At 38.9% G+C, this 15,872-nt stretch overlaps 1 protein-coding gene across 4 annotated transcripts in view; it reads right to left on the bottom strand.

Annotated features, from left to right (window-relative positions):
- Positions 1 to 15,872, bottom strand: part of LOC123514707 (armadillo repeat-containing protein 6-like) — an 84,767-nt gene that overhangs the window by 20,336 nt on the left and 48,559 nt on the right. For all 4 annotated transcript variants that reach the window (XM_045272772.1, XM_045272773.1, XM_045272775.1 and 1 more), the window contains exon 6: positions 2,161 to 2,306. In XM_045272772.1, the coding sequence (XP_045128707.1) occupies positions 2,161 to 2,306 (146 nt within the window). The remainder of the gene's footprint in view (positions 1 to 2,160; positions 2,307 to 15,872) is intronic.

The following is a 15,872-nucleotide window of genomic DNA, read 5'->3' as shown; positions in this document are numbered from 1 at the left end:
CAGATGTTTTAGTAGGTCTTTTACTGATTTCATTTCGTCTTTTTCCCTTCTTGGTCTATATTTAACATTTTTTTCTTTGTCCAAAAATAATTACACTTTCTTTTTTTCCGCAATTTCTCTTACTAAATTTTCTTTTTTCTTGAGGACTCCTATCATTTTGCTTGTCATATTTTCATCTCTTTCTTTTAACTGTTCTTGAAATACTTCTTGAAATGATTCCTTGTCTTTCTTATCTTGGATTCTCCATGCTTGTACTTCTTTTTTAATCACGTCTTGTACTCTTTCTTCTTCTTTGTTAACTAGATCTTTTAGCTTTTCTTTTTCTTTCTCGGCTTTACCGAGTCCTTCTTCCATCAATTTCTTATAGTTCGCTATTTGGACTTTTAATTCTTCATTTTCGGTTCTTAGCCTAGTTTCGTTTTCTTCCACTCTTTTTATCCTTTCTTTCAATTTCTGGAGCTCTTTATCCTGTTCTTCATTCTCTTTCATTCCCATACTCTCCTTTATCAATTTATCTAATTTACGTTCGATAGTTAAGACTCTATCAAATAGTGAAGTTTGCGCCGTATCAAAGCCTTCAAATTCTCCTCCTCCCTCACCAACATTGTCATCATCAGCTTTCATTCTTTCCCTTGTCACATACCTGCATTTAGATGGAATCTCTTTCTCACTCATTATTATTTAACACTGTATGCATGAAAGGAAAAATGAGTCCACACTTATCGCCCAGGCCACTGTAAACCCAAACAAAGGTAGTGAAGATCAGCTGATTGTCGGGAGCGACGGTATCGCGTCCTTCCTCTGCTGCGTCTCGTGTGTGTGTGTGTGTGTGTGTGTATTCACTGTTTTGATCTGCTGCAGTCTCTGACGAGACAGCCAGACGTTATCCTATGGAACGAGCTCAGAGCTCATTATTTCCGATCTTTGGATAGGCCTGAGACCAGGCACACACCACACACCGGGACAACAAGGTCACAACTCCTCGATTTACATCCGTACCTACTCACTGCTAGGTGAACAGGGGCTACACGTGAAAGGAGACACACCCACATATTTCCACCCAGCCGGGGAATCGAACCCCAGTCATCTGGCTTGTGAAGCCAGCGCTCTAACCACTGTGTGTGTGTGTGTGTGTGTGTGTAATTCACCTCGGTCATCTGCTGGTCACCCAGCCAGTCTTCCTCATTACGGAGCGAGCTCAGAGCTCATAGACCGATCTTCGGGTAGGACTGAGACCACATCAACACACAACACACACCGGGAAAGCAAGGCCACAATCCCTCGAGTTACATCCCGTACCTATTTACTGCTAGGTGAACAGGGGCTACACGTTAAAAGGCTTGCCCATTTGCCTCGCCGCTTACCGGGACTCGAACCCGGCCCTCTTGATTGTGAGTCGAGCATGCTAACCACTACACTACGCGATGTGTGTGTGTGTGTGTGTGTGTGTGTAAGTGCTTGTAGATTTGTGTTAGGGGGAAAGTTGTCTTTAGAGGGCAGGCTGTGACTCCTCCCCTGAGTTGTGAGACACACATTTACATACAGTGGAAGTCATAGAAGTATGTAATACTTATAAATTAATACTTATAAGTTAATATGAAGAAATATAGGTAGGAAGTCTATAATTTATTTTAAGAAAAATAAATAATAATAAAAATAAAATACAGAACTTATGAACAGCAAGGTACAGTTGACTTCATCCTCATGTGAATCATCTATCTTATTTGGAGTGTCTTTTACATATGCCGCTGATGTTACATACTGTAGCTTTAAGAAAAGTGGCACCATTGTATGCATGTTTTGACGCCACCCTAGCTGCCATAAATGATACAAAAAAAAAGTTGCTTCAGCCTCTTTTGTCCCTTCCATTAACACCAAAGTACAGTAAGAAATGCTCCAAGCAGGAATGAGACACAACTTTAGTCTGAAATAGAGTAATCTCCACTGATTTACTGCCAATCATTACAAAATCCGACCATTTATTAACCTTCAGCAGATTATCAGACTTAAGGTTGAGGAGAGATGCTTAGCACAGTGGGAAAGAGTGCAATGAATAACTTGATTATTGACTGTTACCACTAATAATAAGAGAGAGAGAGAGAGAGAGAGAGAGAGAGAGAGAGAGAGGGGGGGGGAGGGGCTCGCCTCACAGCCACTTACTGGACGGTCTGGGAAGGAGATGAGGACGTCATTGATGACCAGCAGTGCCCCCCGGTCCAAGGCTTCCTGGCAGTACTCAGCACGCACACACAGCTTTGCCACAGTGGACAGGAGCTCACTAGTGGTGTCTGCATCATTTAACCACTCTGCCAAAATCACTAGCTTAATTAGACCATTTTATTTACATTAGGAAGGGTCTGTCAAGGTCAGAAGATTAATGTCCAGTCTTCACTGTTTCAATCCCCACATGAGTTTCTGAAGTTGTATAAAATCACCAAATAGTAACCAAAATAAATAAGCAAACATGTCATGGTACTCAAGGGGTTAAATTCATGAATATTCCTTGCTTGAACCACTGTTTCATCTAAATTGTTCAATACTTCTATGATTCTATTCAGGAAACTATACTTCTTGACATCTCTTTTACATGCTATCTTCTTTGATTTCATACCATGTCTTCTTGTGTCTCTTGAATCCCACACAAATACGTCTTTATCAACTTGATCCTTCTCCCTCAAAGTCCTGTACACTCAACCCTCTGCTATAGCGCCTAATTGGTGCATCTATCACTGCATGATAGCCAAAATTGTGATAGCTGGACTGAAGAACCTATGAAAATAATTTAAACTGACACTAAGACCTCCAAGCTATGATTTTTTCTAACGTTTTTGCCCAGTATTTATATCACATAATAGTATAAGAAGAAAGAAATAATACTACTGTAGATAAAAAAAACTTAATCAAGAATCATAATAACAACATACATTTTATAGTATTTTATTTGCCTTGTTGTGGATGATTAGGAGTTAAGGTGGATGGGTAAATTTTGAGGCTTTGGTGGAGTGTTAGTCACCACCCTGATGAGCCTGTAACTCATCTAAGATTTCATCATCCATAGCACCAGAGAAGCCTTCAAAGTCACATGTCTGATCTAAGTCAGAGGGTTGGTTGGAGGGTCCTGGTCTTGGTTCACCCTCTGGTTGCTGTGCCTGACTGCGACGCTGTAAGAAGTCCAAGATCTGATGCTGACAGAGATTTGATGTGGTCATGATATTGGTCTTCATAACTTGCAAGTGCACTAATAATAAAAAACTTTTCCTCACTGTTGGCACTCAGATCTTGTTCAATGAGGTGGTGCAGCCTGCGACCCAATTCTATCAGTCTTGATGTCAGTGATAGAAAGACCAACATGCATCACATTTTCACTTTTCTCTTTGTGCCACTTCATCCTCTTCAACAATATCTTTTGCAGTTGCTGCAAGACGCTGAATCATTTCCCTGATGTTCTGACCACTCACATAAGCAATTTCAGCTTCAGGGATTTGCCATCCCTCTGCTGCTGCCAGTTCTGCCTCTGCCTCAACTGTCTATGGGTTACCAGGTACAGCCACCTGGCGATCCCCAGGCAATCTTTCCAAAATGTTACGCCAAGCATGGTTGATAGTAACAGAAGTAACATTGTTCCAGCAGTCTACTATTAAGTCAATTACCTTATTTAATGGCTTAAAAGATGCATGCACTCATAAGATGCACTCTGTTCTGGCAGACATTGGTAAAAGGTAAATGAGTGGATTTAAGTTCTGAATATGAAGTGATGGATTTCACCTGACATTTGAAGACTCTCACGTGCATTTAGATAATTACTATATCCCAGTATTTTGCATTTAAGAACTTTAATATCTGCTAGTAGCCTACATAATTTGTTATGAGACGTAAACATGTACAGTATCTGGCATATGGCATTAGCACTGACTGAGAGACTATAGGGCTAATATTCATAATCTTTTTTATATCATTTTTTTAACATGGATACAAGGTTAGAATGTTAAAAGAAAGGTGCAATTTTAACTATATGAAAGTGTGTCTTAACTCAAGGAGTAACAGCATCACACTGTAAAAAACACAGTAAAGCTTGCCCGTGTCAAGATCAAGATAGTATGTTTTGTTTTGGTTCTTGTGGTGTATGATCACCTAGGCAAATTCTTCCTGACTGGTGTCATTCTATGTGAATCACCAGTAAGTATGACCTATTAAATATTCTTACCTTGAAAGAAAAAGTCATTTTGTGGTGAAGTACCAATCATCTCTTTGTTTACATGTGTGAAGATGTCTGGGATTTGATTTTAGAGCCTCTGTTGCTACAGACTTATCACCAACCACTGCTCAGTGCTGAACCTTGGCCTCATAGGATGCAAGCTCATTTCCTGACTAGTTTTTTTTTTTTTTTTTTTTTTTTTTTTTAGAAAAGGTGCATCTCATGAGCCATCAAATATGGTACTTATTTAATATTGTTGGATTTCCAATAGCAAATCACTCGCAGTTCTGCTTCAGTATCCCCCTTGCACCATGTCCTCATTCTCACACTCACTGTCCACTAACTGCTGTATGAGCACAGGATCATCTGTTGCCTGCTGTACCAACCTGCGGTGTAATTCATGAAACTTGTCGGTATCACGTCGGTAATAACAAGGCCTTAACGAATGAACAGGTCTGATAAAGACATCGCAATGAGCTCGGAGAAGTGGTACCCATGAACTATTGTTGCTATTGAGCGTGGATGGCCCTAACCGATCGAAGAGTACTCATTGGCTACCAAGGTTGTAATGTCATAAACATGACATCACAAGTGAAAGCAACCAATCACAAAGCAGCTTTGGGTTCTCCCTAGATGAAGAGTGTGATATTATTTGCAAACCTTGATACAGTGTAATGGACCCCATAGCCACTACTCACCACAGTCAACAGTCTTACCAGTCCTTTCATTATGCCTACTTAACCCCATAATAAACCCAGGAGACAAGGATTCACCTACATCAAGATCTTAGCCTTAGTGATAGAGATGTAAAGTCACAGGTGCAGAGATTTTGAGCAAGCTTGACAACAAAAGTCATGGCAAAAAAGAAACACCAGCAGAATGTGGCAGGTGAGTGGCTAAAATTCATGGTTAAATGTTTATTCCATAGCAGCAGTTACTAGAAAAGCAGGAAGTTCACAAATTTTGTAGTGATTGTGGCTGATGGCCACTGGCCATGCATCTTGCCACCTGGTGGGCCGGTAATGTGGGCAAATTTGATATTTTGCTCTCTCATCTTGATACAGTGGTACTTCGACATACAAATTTAATTCATTCCGTGATGATCGTTGTATATAAAAAAAATCGTATATCAAATAAATTCTTCCCATTGAAATTAATGGAAATAGAATTAATTCGTTCTTGTGATATGAATTTGCCCCCCCCCAAAAATTAATATGTTTTAAATATCAACCAAATATAGATTTAATATAAGATAAATACAATGTTTATTGTATGCATAATACAAATGAACTATATTGCCCAAAATAACAACTTAACCCGTAAAACTCTGGACACACTGATAGACGTTAATCACGCAAGACTTGGGACATGTCGATAGACGTTTGGGTTTTTTACGGCTATATTTTGGCTATTTTCTTCCCGTTTTCTCTGCTTGTGACCAGGCAACACTCATCAGGAGTAAACATATGCTCTACGTCACTGTGTCATCAACGATGGATGATGGGAGCGACAGTGATTTCACTGTGTCTGATTCCGCCACCTCTCCTGCGCGCCTTACTTCTATACCTCAGATCTCTCGCCATGTTACAGGGAGACAACTTTTGAACAAGAGTGGTATTAGAACAGGCAACAGGAAGGGGGGAGAGAGAGAGAGAGAGAGAGAGAGAGAGAGAGAGAGAGAGAGAGAGAGAGAGAGAGAGAGAGAGAGAGAGAGAGAGAGAGAGAGAGAGAGAGAGACATTTATTGGCCCAATGAGTAGTACATAACTTAACATTAACATTGATTAATTCGTGGACAAGGGCCTGTTGAGCTGAGGCTCTTTTAGAGAGAGAGAGAGAGAGAGAGAGAGAGAGAGAGAGAGAGAGAGAGAGAGAGAGAGAGAGAGAGAGAGAGAGAGAGAGAGAGAGAGAGAGAGAGAGAGAGAGAGAGAGAGAGAGAGAGAGAGAGAGAGAGAGAGAGAGAGAGAGAGAGAGAGAGAGATGATACAAAGGGCCCGTTTTATATCACTCTAGCCAAGGCCACTGAACCCGATCGGGCGCAAGGCCACGTAAACCGATGATACCACCTCATTCAACCTGTGATATTTTGGTAACCATGAGATCTAGAGACTTCTGTTTTTTTTGCATTGCAAAGAGGAAGAGTTACTTGTGGGCAGAACACCATTTGTACTCACTCGTTTATTGGATTTCTCAGTGTAATCAGTATGTGAATACAGACTATTTTGTGTGTTTCTTGCCAAACTTTTACTTTTGGGTCTTGAGTTCACAAAACTTAAGAAAAAATACACACTGCCGAGGAGCACAGACACATACATGCACAAAGGATGAACAACGATTCACAACACGGGCTGAATGTTTGGGTGAACGCGGGTAGCCGAGCAATCGCTGCACCACCTACTGATGGCTATTCATATCTTAAAAATATCCTCGTATTTCAATGCGTAAATTATATGAAATTTTTCGTCATATATAAAAAAAATTGTATGTTGGGGCGATTGTATCTCGAGGTATTACTGCATTTACTTTTACTGTTCATTACAAAATTTCATTATGTGCATAACAAAATCATGTTTCTTGTGTGGTAAAGCTTGGATGAGGATAAAAAAGAGATTATTTTGTGCACATCAATATTTACATAGGAGATAGTGATGCCTTTACTACACCTTGGGAGGTGTAGTTATTAGTGGCACGTGTAGTAAGTAAATCACAACATCCTACTGACATTTGATGCATTCATGGATACCACTTTCAATTAGTGGTACATGTGCACGTTGGTGGTGCACTGTTAAAGTTTCGTGGATTCCATCCCTGAACTGCCAACTAAAGTATGTCGCTTTCACAACAGCTACTACTTCCTGGCCAAGTGGCTGGATTAATGCTGTAGTGTTAGATGCAAAAACTCCACTTTAACATTAGCATGATTAGTCCAAAGAAGTGGAGAATGACCTGGGGCATTATCAAGAAGTAGAATTTTAAACCTGATGATTCACTTGGCAAAACTCCTCAGCCTCTTTGAACTGGTCAAAAGAAAGTTTTGCCAACATGTACCCCTTCCTTGAGTTTAACCAGTGCACATTCAACCTTTTCATGTTGCATTCTCTGTAGAATGCAGGTTGTTTTGCTTGATGCACAATTGTTGGCTTTATGTGGCAGGTTCTCGATGCATTCATTGTGAATAGTAAGGTAAAGCATTCTTTTACTGCCTTTCTTCCACATACCTTGGCTGACTTATTTGTGATGTAAGTAGAAGTTAGTCTCATCCATGATGAATGGGTGTTTTTCAGGAACTCAGGGTATGCAGAATTGTCATCACTTGCTGCCTCACTAGTTATCTTAATGCTTTTCACTTTGTGATGTGACATGAAATTCTCTACCTATTCTTTTAAGGCAAGAAATAACAAAGGCTGTTGCACATCCATCTTGCAAGCAACAGCAGCATACAGTTTCTTGGCATGTCCATAACATTATGTGTGCTGACCGACACGTTATGTTTTGCCTGTACATTAGGTAATGTTTTACTTTATGTGTGTTAAAGTCCGCTTTGGTGGAAATAATTTTATCTATTACCAGTTTCGATATGTACATTAAAAGTTATATGTGTACTTATAATTTATAACTGGTAATGAATGGCAGAAAAATTAAAAGTACATCAAAACTTATCTTAAATGAAAAGTCTGTCCTCATAAATTAAATAAACTAAACATTACCATAATGCAGTAACCTAACCTTGCAGGCTGATGGCTGAGCATGGAGACATTGCATGCCATGTACTGTTCCCCTGAAACATGTGTTGTTTATTAATTTAGCTTACCAAACTATTTGTGACAGAAATGAATGTCAGGTTGATTAAAAGTACATTAAACTGTATAGAAAATAGTTTCATCCACCAAAGCAGATCTTTAAGATGAAGCAAAATTATATCCAATATAAGAAAGATAATCAGTTGGCCACTGATGTAATAGGCAGACCCGTTTAATAATCAACCTGAGTCGATAGCCTTAGATATTCATGCCAACAAACAAAATCCAAACAAACACAATAGTACCTGTTGCTCCAGATATATCCCTAGTAACTGTTCAGTCTTGAGTAGCACTTGATTGCTACTTCACATAGCTTGGGCACCAGCTTCTGATGGAGCTATTTTCATGTGGGACTTGATATAATCAAGGTTTGGTGAATTCCATGCACTATTGACTCGTTTCTTCCAAATTTTTTTCCTAACATGCTTTGTTTCACCTTTGTCAATCATCTTCACAATTTTGTAACTTCTGAGCATAGGTTAAGTTCTATTTCTTTTTAACCCATGCAGGTGCCAGAGTCTTCTGCTGAACAATGTTGGGGAGACAGGATGGAGGTAACTCTGCTATTGTTGTGCAGTAGCCACAAATGCATGTTGGACAATCAGCTACTGCTGTCTTCACAGTAGACTTGTCACAGGCTGAATACATTTTGTAGCTAAAATAAACGATATATAATTCCTGATTATTAAAAACAAGTTACAGGTATTCCTTGCTTTATGATTAAGTTACGTTCCTAAAAACTAGATTGAGTAATAAACGATCGGATAGTCAACTGAAGGTTCAATAGGTTGTTTCCAATTTGTGTCTACAAAAGACTTCCTTACCTTAACCTCTTCAGTACTATGACACTTTCATATTCATTTTGGTGATTTTATACAGCTTCAGAAACTTATGTAGGGATTCAAATAATGAAGACTGGCCAATAATCTTCTGATCTCCATGGACTCTACCTAATGTAGATAAAATTGTCTTAACATACCCAAAGCTCAAGGTAAAAAATGCATCCCACTACTGAAGGGGTTAATAAAATCTGCCTTCCTGTACTTATATCTCCCACTCTTGTAAGTTTCTCTTTAGTTTTTTATCAAACTTTTGCCTAACTAAAATTCAATTAAGAGATTACAATTTTTGTCCAAAAGGGATCATCTATATAATTGATTTCCTAAGGTCCTAGGTAAACAATAAGTCTATATTCTAAACTCCTCATTTCTTTTAAATCTGATGTTTTCCCAAACACACTGGATAATTGAGTTAGACATTACTAAATTTAGCAGTGTATTTCCCCATAATTCTTATCCACTTTCTATGGTCCATTCTTCCCAGCAGACTTCTTTGCATTTAAAGTCTCCCATAAGTACTATACTATTACTCACTCTTAAATTTTTTTTAGATACATACTAGTATCTCTTAAAATTATATTGTATTCATTGGTTTACAACTTGTGATATTGTCATTTTTTTCTCTCCTTTCCTTTTTGTCTTGATTTTGATTACTTCACTCATTTTGTGCTTCCAAGGGTTACAACAGCCATTACCTTCTCCTATCTCTACATCCTCCACTGTTACATTCTTTAAATCTGGTGGCCATACCACAGATACATATTTTAATTTTGGTTGAATCATTGTTGCAATTAGTCTCCTTATCATTTCTTCATCCAGGTATACAAATGCAGTTCTTATATTACTTAGTAGATTCATTGTTTTCCAACAATCTTTGCTCACAGAGTCACATTAACAGCTGCAACCACCTCCATATTTAAACTATTCCAGACTTCAATACATTGATACAATGAATTATATTTCTAGATGTCACTGAAGACATTTACTTTTCTTAATCTTTTTTGTATGTCCTGTTGTACATCTTGTTCCCTCATCCATGTGCATCTCGAAAACTTGTCTGTCTGTCTTTTACATATGGTTTAGTAATGTTACTTACTTAACCCCTTGCCTGTGGATTTTTTTTTTTTTTTTTTTATTTTATTTATAGCCTATGGTGCCTGTAGCTATATTTGAAAAGTATGGGAAGCATTGTCCAGCTTCCACCCATTAGCAGCACCTGCAATTTTATTTATAATGGTACCCATATTAGGCCCCATAACACCACCCAAGCACATCTTTGGTGTAAGGCAATAACACCTCCACATAGAATCCGGGTACCATGGTGACATGTAGGCAATTTTAAACCACTCGAGAAATTACATAATTTCAAAACAGTATGTGGAGGGATTTGAACCTACGCATTGGACATCTGCCTGATCCCACGCTCACCACCTTATCCACTACACCACCGCCTATATATAAATGTTTGTTCAGATTTTACTGGACTTTGTTGTGGCATGGTCTCTATATAGAATATTCTTTACTAGCAACAAAATTCATAAAATCATTATCTCAAATACCCAAACACATGCCAACATGGCCTCTCACGGCAAGTCATTGCTTATGACAGCAGTGGATGTGCTACACACATAAAGCTAATACAGGCAATCCCCGCTTAACAAATGGGTTACGTTCCGAAAAAAATATTTGTTGCGTGAATTTTCGTTAAGCGAACTAACTATAACAAGTTTGACCCGTGACTTGAACTTCCATTGAGAGTAAACAAAGCGAGAGTACATCAAAGTACAGTGAAAGGTTTAATGAAAGTAAAAATTATGAAGTTAAACATTTAAGCAGTTTAACTTAAGACTAAGTCATTATAATGTACACTAATGCATGTATGTAAGTAACTCTATAATGTTGATGATCTTAAATTTATGAAGGGAGGGAATGTGGAGTGGGAAAAACGCTAGCCAGCAACCTGTGAAATGTAAACAAAGGGTGCATCATTGTACTACATACAAAACTTATGTACAGTAAGCCCCTGCACTTGGCGAATCTCCCACACGCCCCACCGGTACACCACAGCCAGTTGATCCTTCGCTGTCATAAGAATAACATTGTCCTGCGCTTTCATCCTTCCCGCCATCCCTCACACCCCACCAGTCCACCGCAGCCAGTTGATCCTTCGCTGTCGTAAGAATAACATTATCCTGTGCTTTCATCCTTTCTGCTGCCCCACGTACCCCACCGGTCCACTGCAGCCAGTTGATCCTTCGCTGTTGTAAGAATAACATTGTCGTGGGCTTTCATCCTTTCCATCGCCCCACGCACCCCACCGGTTCACTGCAGCCAATTGATCCTTCGCTGTCGTAAAAATAACAATGTCCTGCACTTTCTCTCTGGAATTTTTTGTTGTTGTTTTATTTGCATTTAGAAGCTTACAATGGCACCGAAGAGGCACAAGAAAGAATGTAGTGACAACCATCGAAAGGAAAAAGGAGATTATTGATAAATACGAGAATAAAGGAAGAATACCATATCTTGCAGCTGAGTACTGTATGGCTAAATCTACAGTAGCCACAATACTGAAGAAGACAGAGCTCATTAAAAGAGCTGATGTGGTGATTGGTGTGAAAAGGCAATATAAGCAACCTGCAGCAGTGGAAGAAATGGAAAAATTGTTGATTGGATAAACCAAAGGTAGATGGCTGGTGATTCTTTGTCAGAGGCATAATTTGTGCGAAGGCTACGCTGCTGGATCGTGATCTTATTTCTGATACTACATCTGACTCCAATGATGATTTTAAAAACAAGAAAAGGGTGATTTGTGAATTTCAAGAAAACAACTGTAATTCATTCTGTTGTGAGGAATGGCGACTCAGCAAGTGCTGACAGAGTTGCCGCTGAGTAATTTGTACCTGAATTTAAGAAATATGTGGATAAGGAGCGCTTAAGCCTGTTTTGGAAAAAAAACCTACCAAACATGATCTATATAACAAAGGAAGAGAAGTGTTTGCCAGGACACAAGACCATGAAACACAGGCTAACCCTGCTTCTGTGCGCCAATGCTAGCGGCGACTGTAAAATCAAACCGCTGATTTTTTCTAAACTGGGTTTGGCAATGGCAGGAACGAATTACCTGATTTATAGGTATCAATAATCAAACTTTTTAATACTCGAACGGTCATTTGGAATGAATTAAGTTGGAGTATTGAGTCTCCACTGTTTATATATATATATATATATATATATATATATATATATATATATATATATATATATATAGGTAACCCCCGCTTAACGAAGGGGTTACGTTCCTAAAAAACACTTCGTTAAGCGAACCGATTATAACAAGTTTAACCCCTGATTTGAACTTCCATTGAGAGTAAGCAAAGCGAGAGTGCATCATAGAACAGTAAAAGGTTTAATGAAAGTAAAAATTATGAAGTTAAACTTTTAGGTAGCTTAATTTAAGTCATTATAATGTACATTAATGTATGTATGTATGTAACTTTATAATGTTGATGATCTTAACTTTATGAAGGGAGGGAGAGTGAAACGGGAAATACACTAACCAGCAACCTGTGGAATGTAAACAAAGTGCGCATCATGGTACCACATACAAAACTTATGTACCACATTTCCACAAGGCTTTCCATTTTATCCATTGTAGAGTCACGAGTTCAGGTGGTTCTTTTAGCTTTCAAGGAAGATGCGGTCTCACCAGCCTTCTTAATAGAGTCTGCTTACTTGCTGATGGAGTCAAGATGGTGGTAAGCAATGTTATTAGTTTTCTGGCCTCTCTCTTGTCTGTGAATAATAACCAGCTTCACTTCGAGAGTAAGACATTTCCTGGTCTTCTTAGGAACGTTAGGCCATATTGCAGGGCGTTTTGGTGGTAAGTTGAACTAGGGAAGATGAGCTGCTGATGACGCTGTTATGTTTTGACTGGGGAGTGAGTGGTGCGCATGATCTTGATCTTGATCTTGATGCTACAGGTGACGCAGAATTTCTTCTCTTCGGTAGTGCCTGTATTGTCCACGAGAGGCTTGATCTTGATCTTTATTCTACAGGTGTCTCAGGATTTCTCCTGAGGCAGGCCTTAGTACCAGCAGCTCCTGGTGTATTCAAAAGCCTGTCAGCTTGCATGATATGGTGGGGCTTTCAAATTTGGAAAAAATTACCTGGATAAAACTTCGTTTGGTGTTTGTTAAACAAGCAGATGGTAGTAAAACGAAACCTTCGTTGTAGCGAAATTTCGTTGTGTGAACCTTCGTTAAACGGGGGTTGCCTGTATATATATATATATATATATATATATATATATATATATATATATATATATATATATATATATATATATATATATATATATATATATATATATATATATATATATATATATATATATATATATATACACCTAACCCTCCGTTATCGCATGAAATTGATACCTAAAACCTGTGTGTGTGTGTGTATATATATATATATATATTTTTTTTTTTTTTTTTTTTACAAGGGCACTGGCCAAGGGCAAACAAAGTGTTGGAAAAAAAAAAAAATCCCGCTGGTTGCCAGGCCCTGTTAAGAAGAAAGTAGAAAGAGAAAAACAAAAAATCTAAAAGGAGGGTCCAGTTAACGTAAGAGGTGTCTTGACACTCCTCTTTTGAAAGAGTTTAAGTCATAGGCAGGTGGAAATACAGACACAGGTAGAGAGTTCCAGAGTTTACCAGTGTAGGGAATGAAGGAGTGAAGATACTGGTTAACTCTTGCATTAGGAAGATGGACAGAATAGGGATGAGAAGAAGTAGAGTCTTGTGCAGCGAGGCCGCAGGAGGGGAAGGCATGCAGTTAGCAAGTTCAGAAGAGCAGACAGCATGAAAACAGCGGTAGAAGACAGATAAAGATGCAACATTGCGGCGGTGACTTAAAGAATCAAGACAGTCAGTTAGAGGAGAAGAGTTGATAAGACGAAAAGCTTTAGATTCCACCTTGTTTAGTAAAGCTGTGTGTGGATCCCCAGACATGAGAGCCATACTCCATACACGGGCGGATAAGGCCCTTGTACAGAGCAAGCAGCTGGGAGGGAGAAAAATGGACGAAGACGCCATAGGACACCTAACTTCTTGGAAGCTGATTTAGCAAGAGTAGAGATGTGAAATTTCCAGTTTAGATTTTTAGTGAAGGATAGACCGAGTGTGTTTAATGTAGAGGAGAGGGGAAGTTGAGTGTTATTGAAGAAGAGAGGATAGTTGTCTGGAAGGTTATGTCGAGTAGATAGTTGTAGAAATTGAGTTTTTGAGGCATATATATATATATATATATATATATATATATATATATATATATATATATATATATATATATATATATATACAGTAAGGTCTCGGTTTACATCAGAATTACATTCCTGAAACATGACGTAAGTCAATTTTGTACGTAACTCGAGTTTCCGTACATTTCAAAACATATTATGGAGTTTTCAACCAATCATTGTTTATGGTCATTCAGGTAAGTTAAAAGTTATATTGTTATATTATTTACAAGTATGTAGGAATATGAAACACAAGCTTGTTTTTGTTGAAGGACTGCAGGTTGCAGAGAGGGGTGGACGCATGAGGCCGCCAGAAGGGTGGGCAGGTCGAATGTTGTGACGCACAGGGTGGACAGCTGGGAGCATAGTGCAGCGCGGTGGGAGTAGAAGCGTGGGCAGTGGGGCAGGAAATGCAATAGGAAAGAGCAATAGGGATCAGCAGACAGGCACAGACGGTGCAAGTCAGCTGCGAGTGTCGTGTGGCCCAGGCGAAGGCTCCGAAGTTGTTATTGTTGTGATGGGTGTGCGAGCCCTCAAGGTCGTCAACCTCCCCGTTGTCATGGTAACGGGCTTCCCATTTTCTTCTTCCCTCCCTCACGCACAGCTGCTGCCTCCCTTCTCATGTCTTTTAATTATGTCCTCTTTTTTCTTGTAGCGTAATGGTTTTCCTTTTCTTAGCATCACTGCTGTCACTAAGAAGTTTTCTCTTTGGTGCCATTGAGCAAGATACTAAGAACTTGAGTCAGTAAACGCAGAAGTAGGATAACACTCTTGCCAGGGGCGACGGTGTGGTGGAAGTGAGGCAGGGTGTTATTGTATTCAAGCATGAGGTGGGCGGTGTGGCGGGCAACCACCAACAATAACAATAAATCCCGCACTTTACGATTTATAAATTTTCAATTTTTTTAATCTTAAATTGCCTTATAGTGGACTGACATAACTACGAGTTTGACATAACTCGAGACCGACGTAACCTGGGACTTTACTGTATATATATATATATATATATATATATATATATATATATATATATATATATATATATATATATATATATATATATATATATATATATATATATATATATATATATATATATATATATATATATATATATATATATATATACAGTCGGCGCCACGGGTATTGGTGCGATGTTTTTTTTTTCATCTGTAGCACTAAAACAAGTGCAATACTAACATGTATGTAGAACCTACCAGCCTCCAATACTTTGTGGGGAGTCCTTTCCTTTTCAGACAGCTCTCAAGGCGTCGAGGAACAGATTCAGCCAGTCTTTGGAGCATTGAGGGTTCTAAGTTGTCCCAAATGTCCTTAATCTCCTTCACATGCTTTTCCACAGTTGCTGTGTTACATCCTCGTAGTCTTCGTTTTATCAGTCCCCACACATTTTCAATTGCATTGAAATCTGTACTATTACCAGGCCAATCCTTTATGTAATCCACTCCTACAAATTCAAGCCATTCTTTGATTAGTTTTGCTGTGTGTGCAGGGGCACCATCCTGCATGAACACCTCACTCTTACAGGCATCAAAGCAGTCCTCGAGATGGTCACACAACAGTTCCAAATATGATTCCTTGTTCACTGTTGTGTTTTTAGGTAATATAACCAGCTTGCCCACACCATAGTACCCAAATGCACCCCATACCATGACACTATCAGGGTGCTTGACTGTCCCCAGTGTGTACTTGGGATGGTACGGGTCCGCACCCGGACGGAGCCAA

Source organism: Portunus trituberculatus, chromosome 38 (assembly GCF_017591435.1).
Source record: "Portunus trituberculatus isolate SZX2019 chromosome 38, ASM1759143v1, whole genome shotgun sequence".
NCBI lineage: Eukaryota > Metazoa > Arthropoda > Malacostraca > Decapoda > Portunidae > Portunus > Portunus trituberculatus.
The sequence above is the reverse complement of the archived record's forward strand: the minus strand, read 5'-3'. Positions and strand labels throughout refer to the sequence as shown.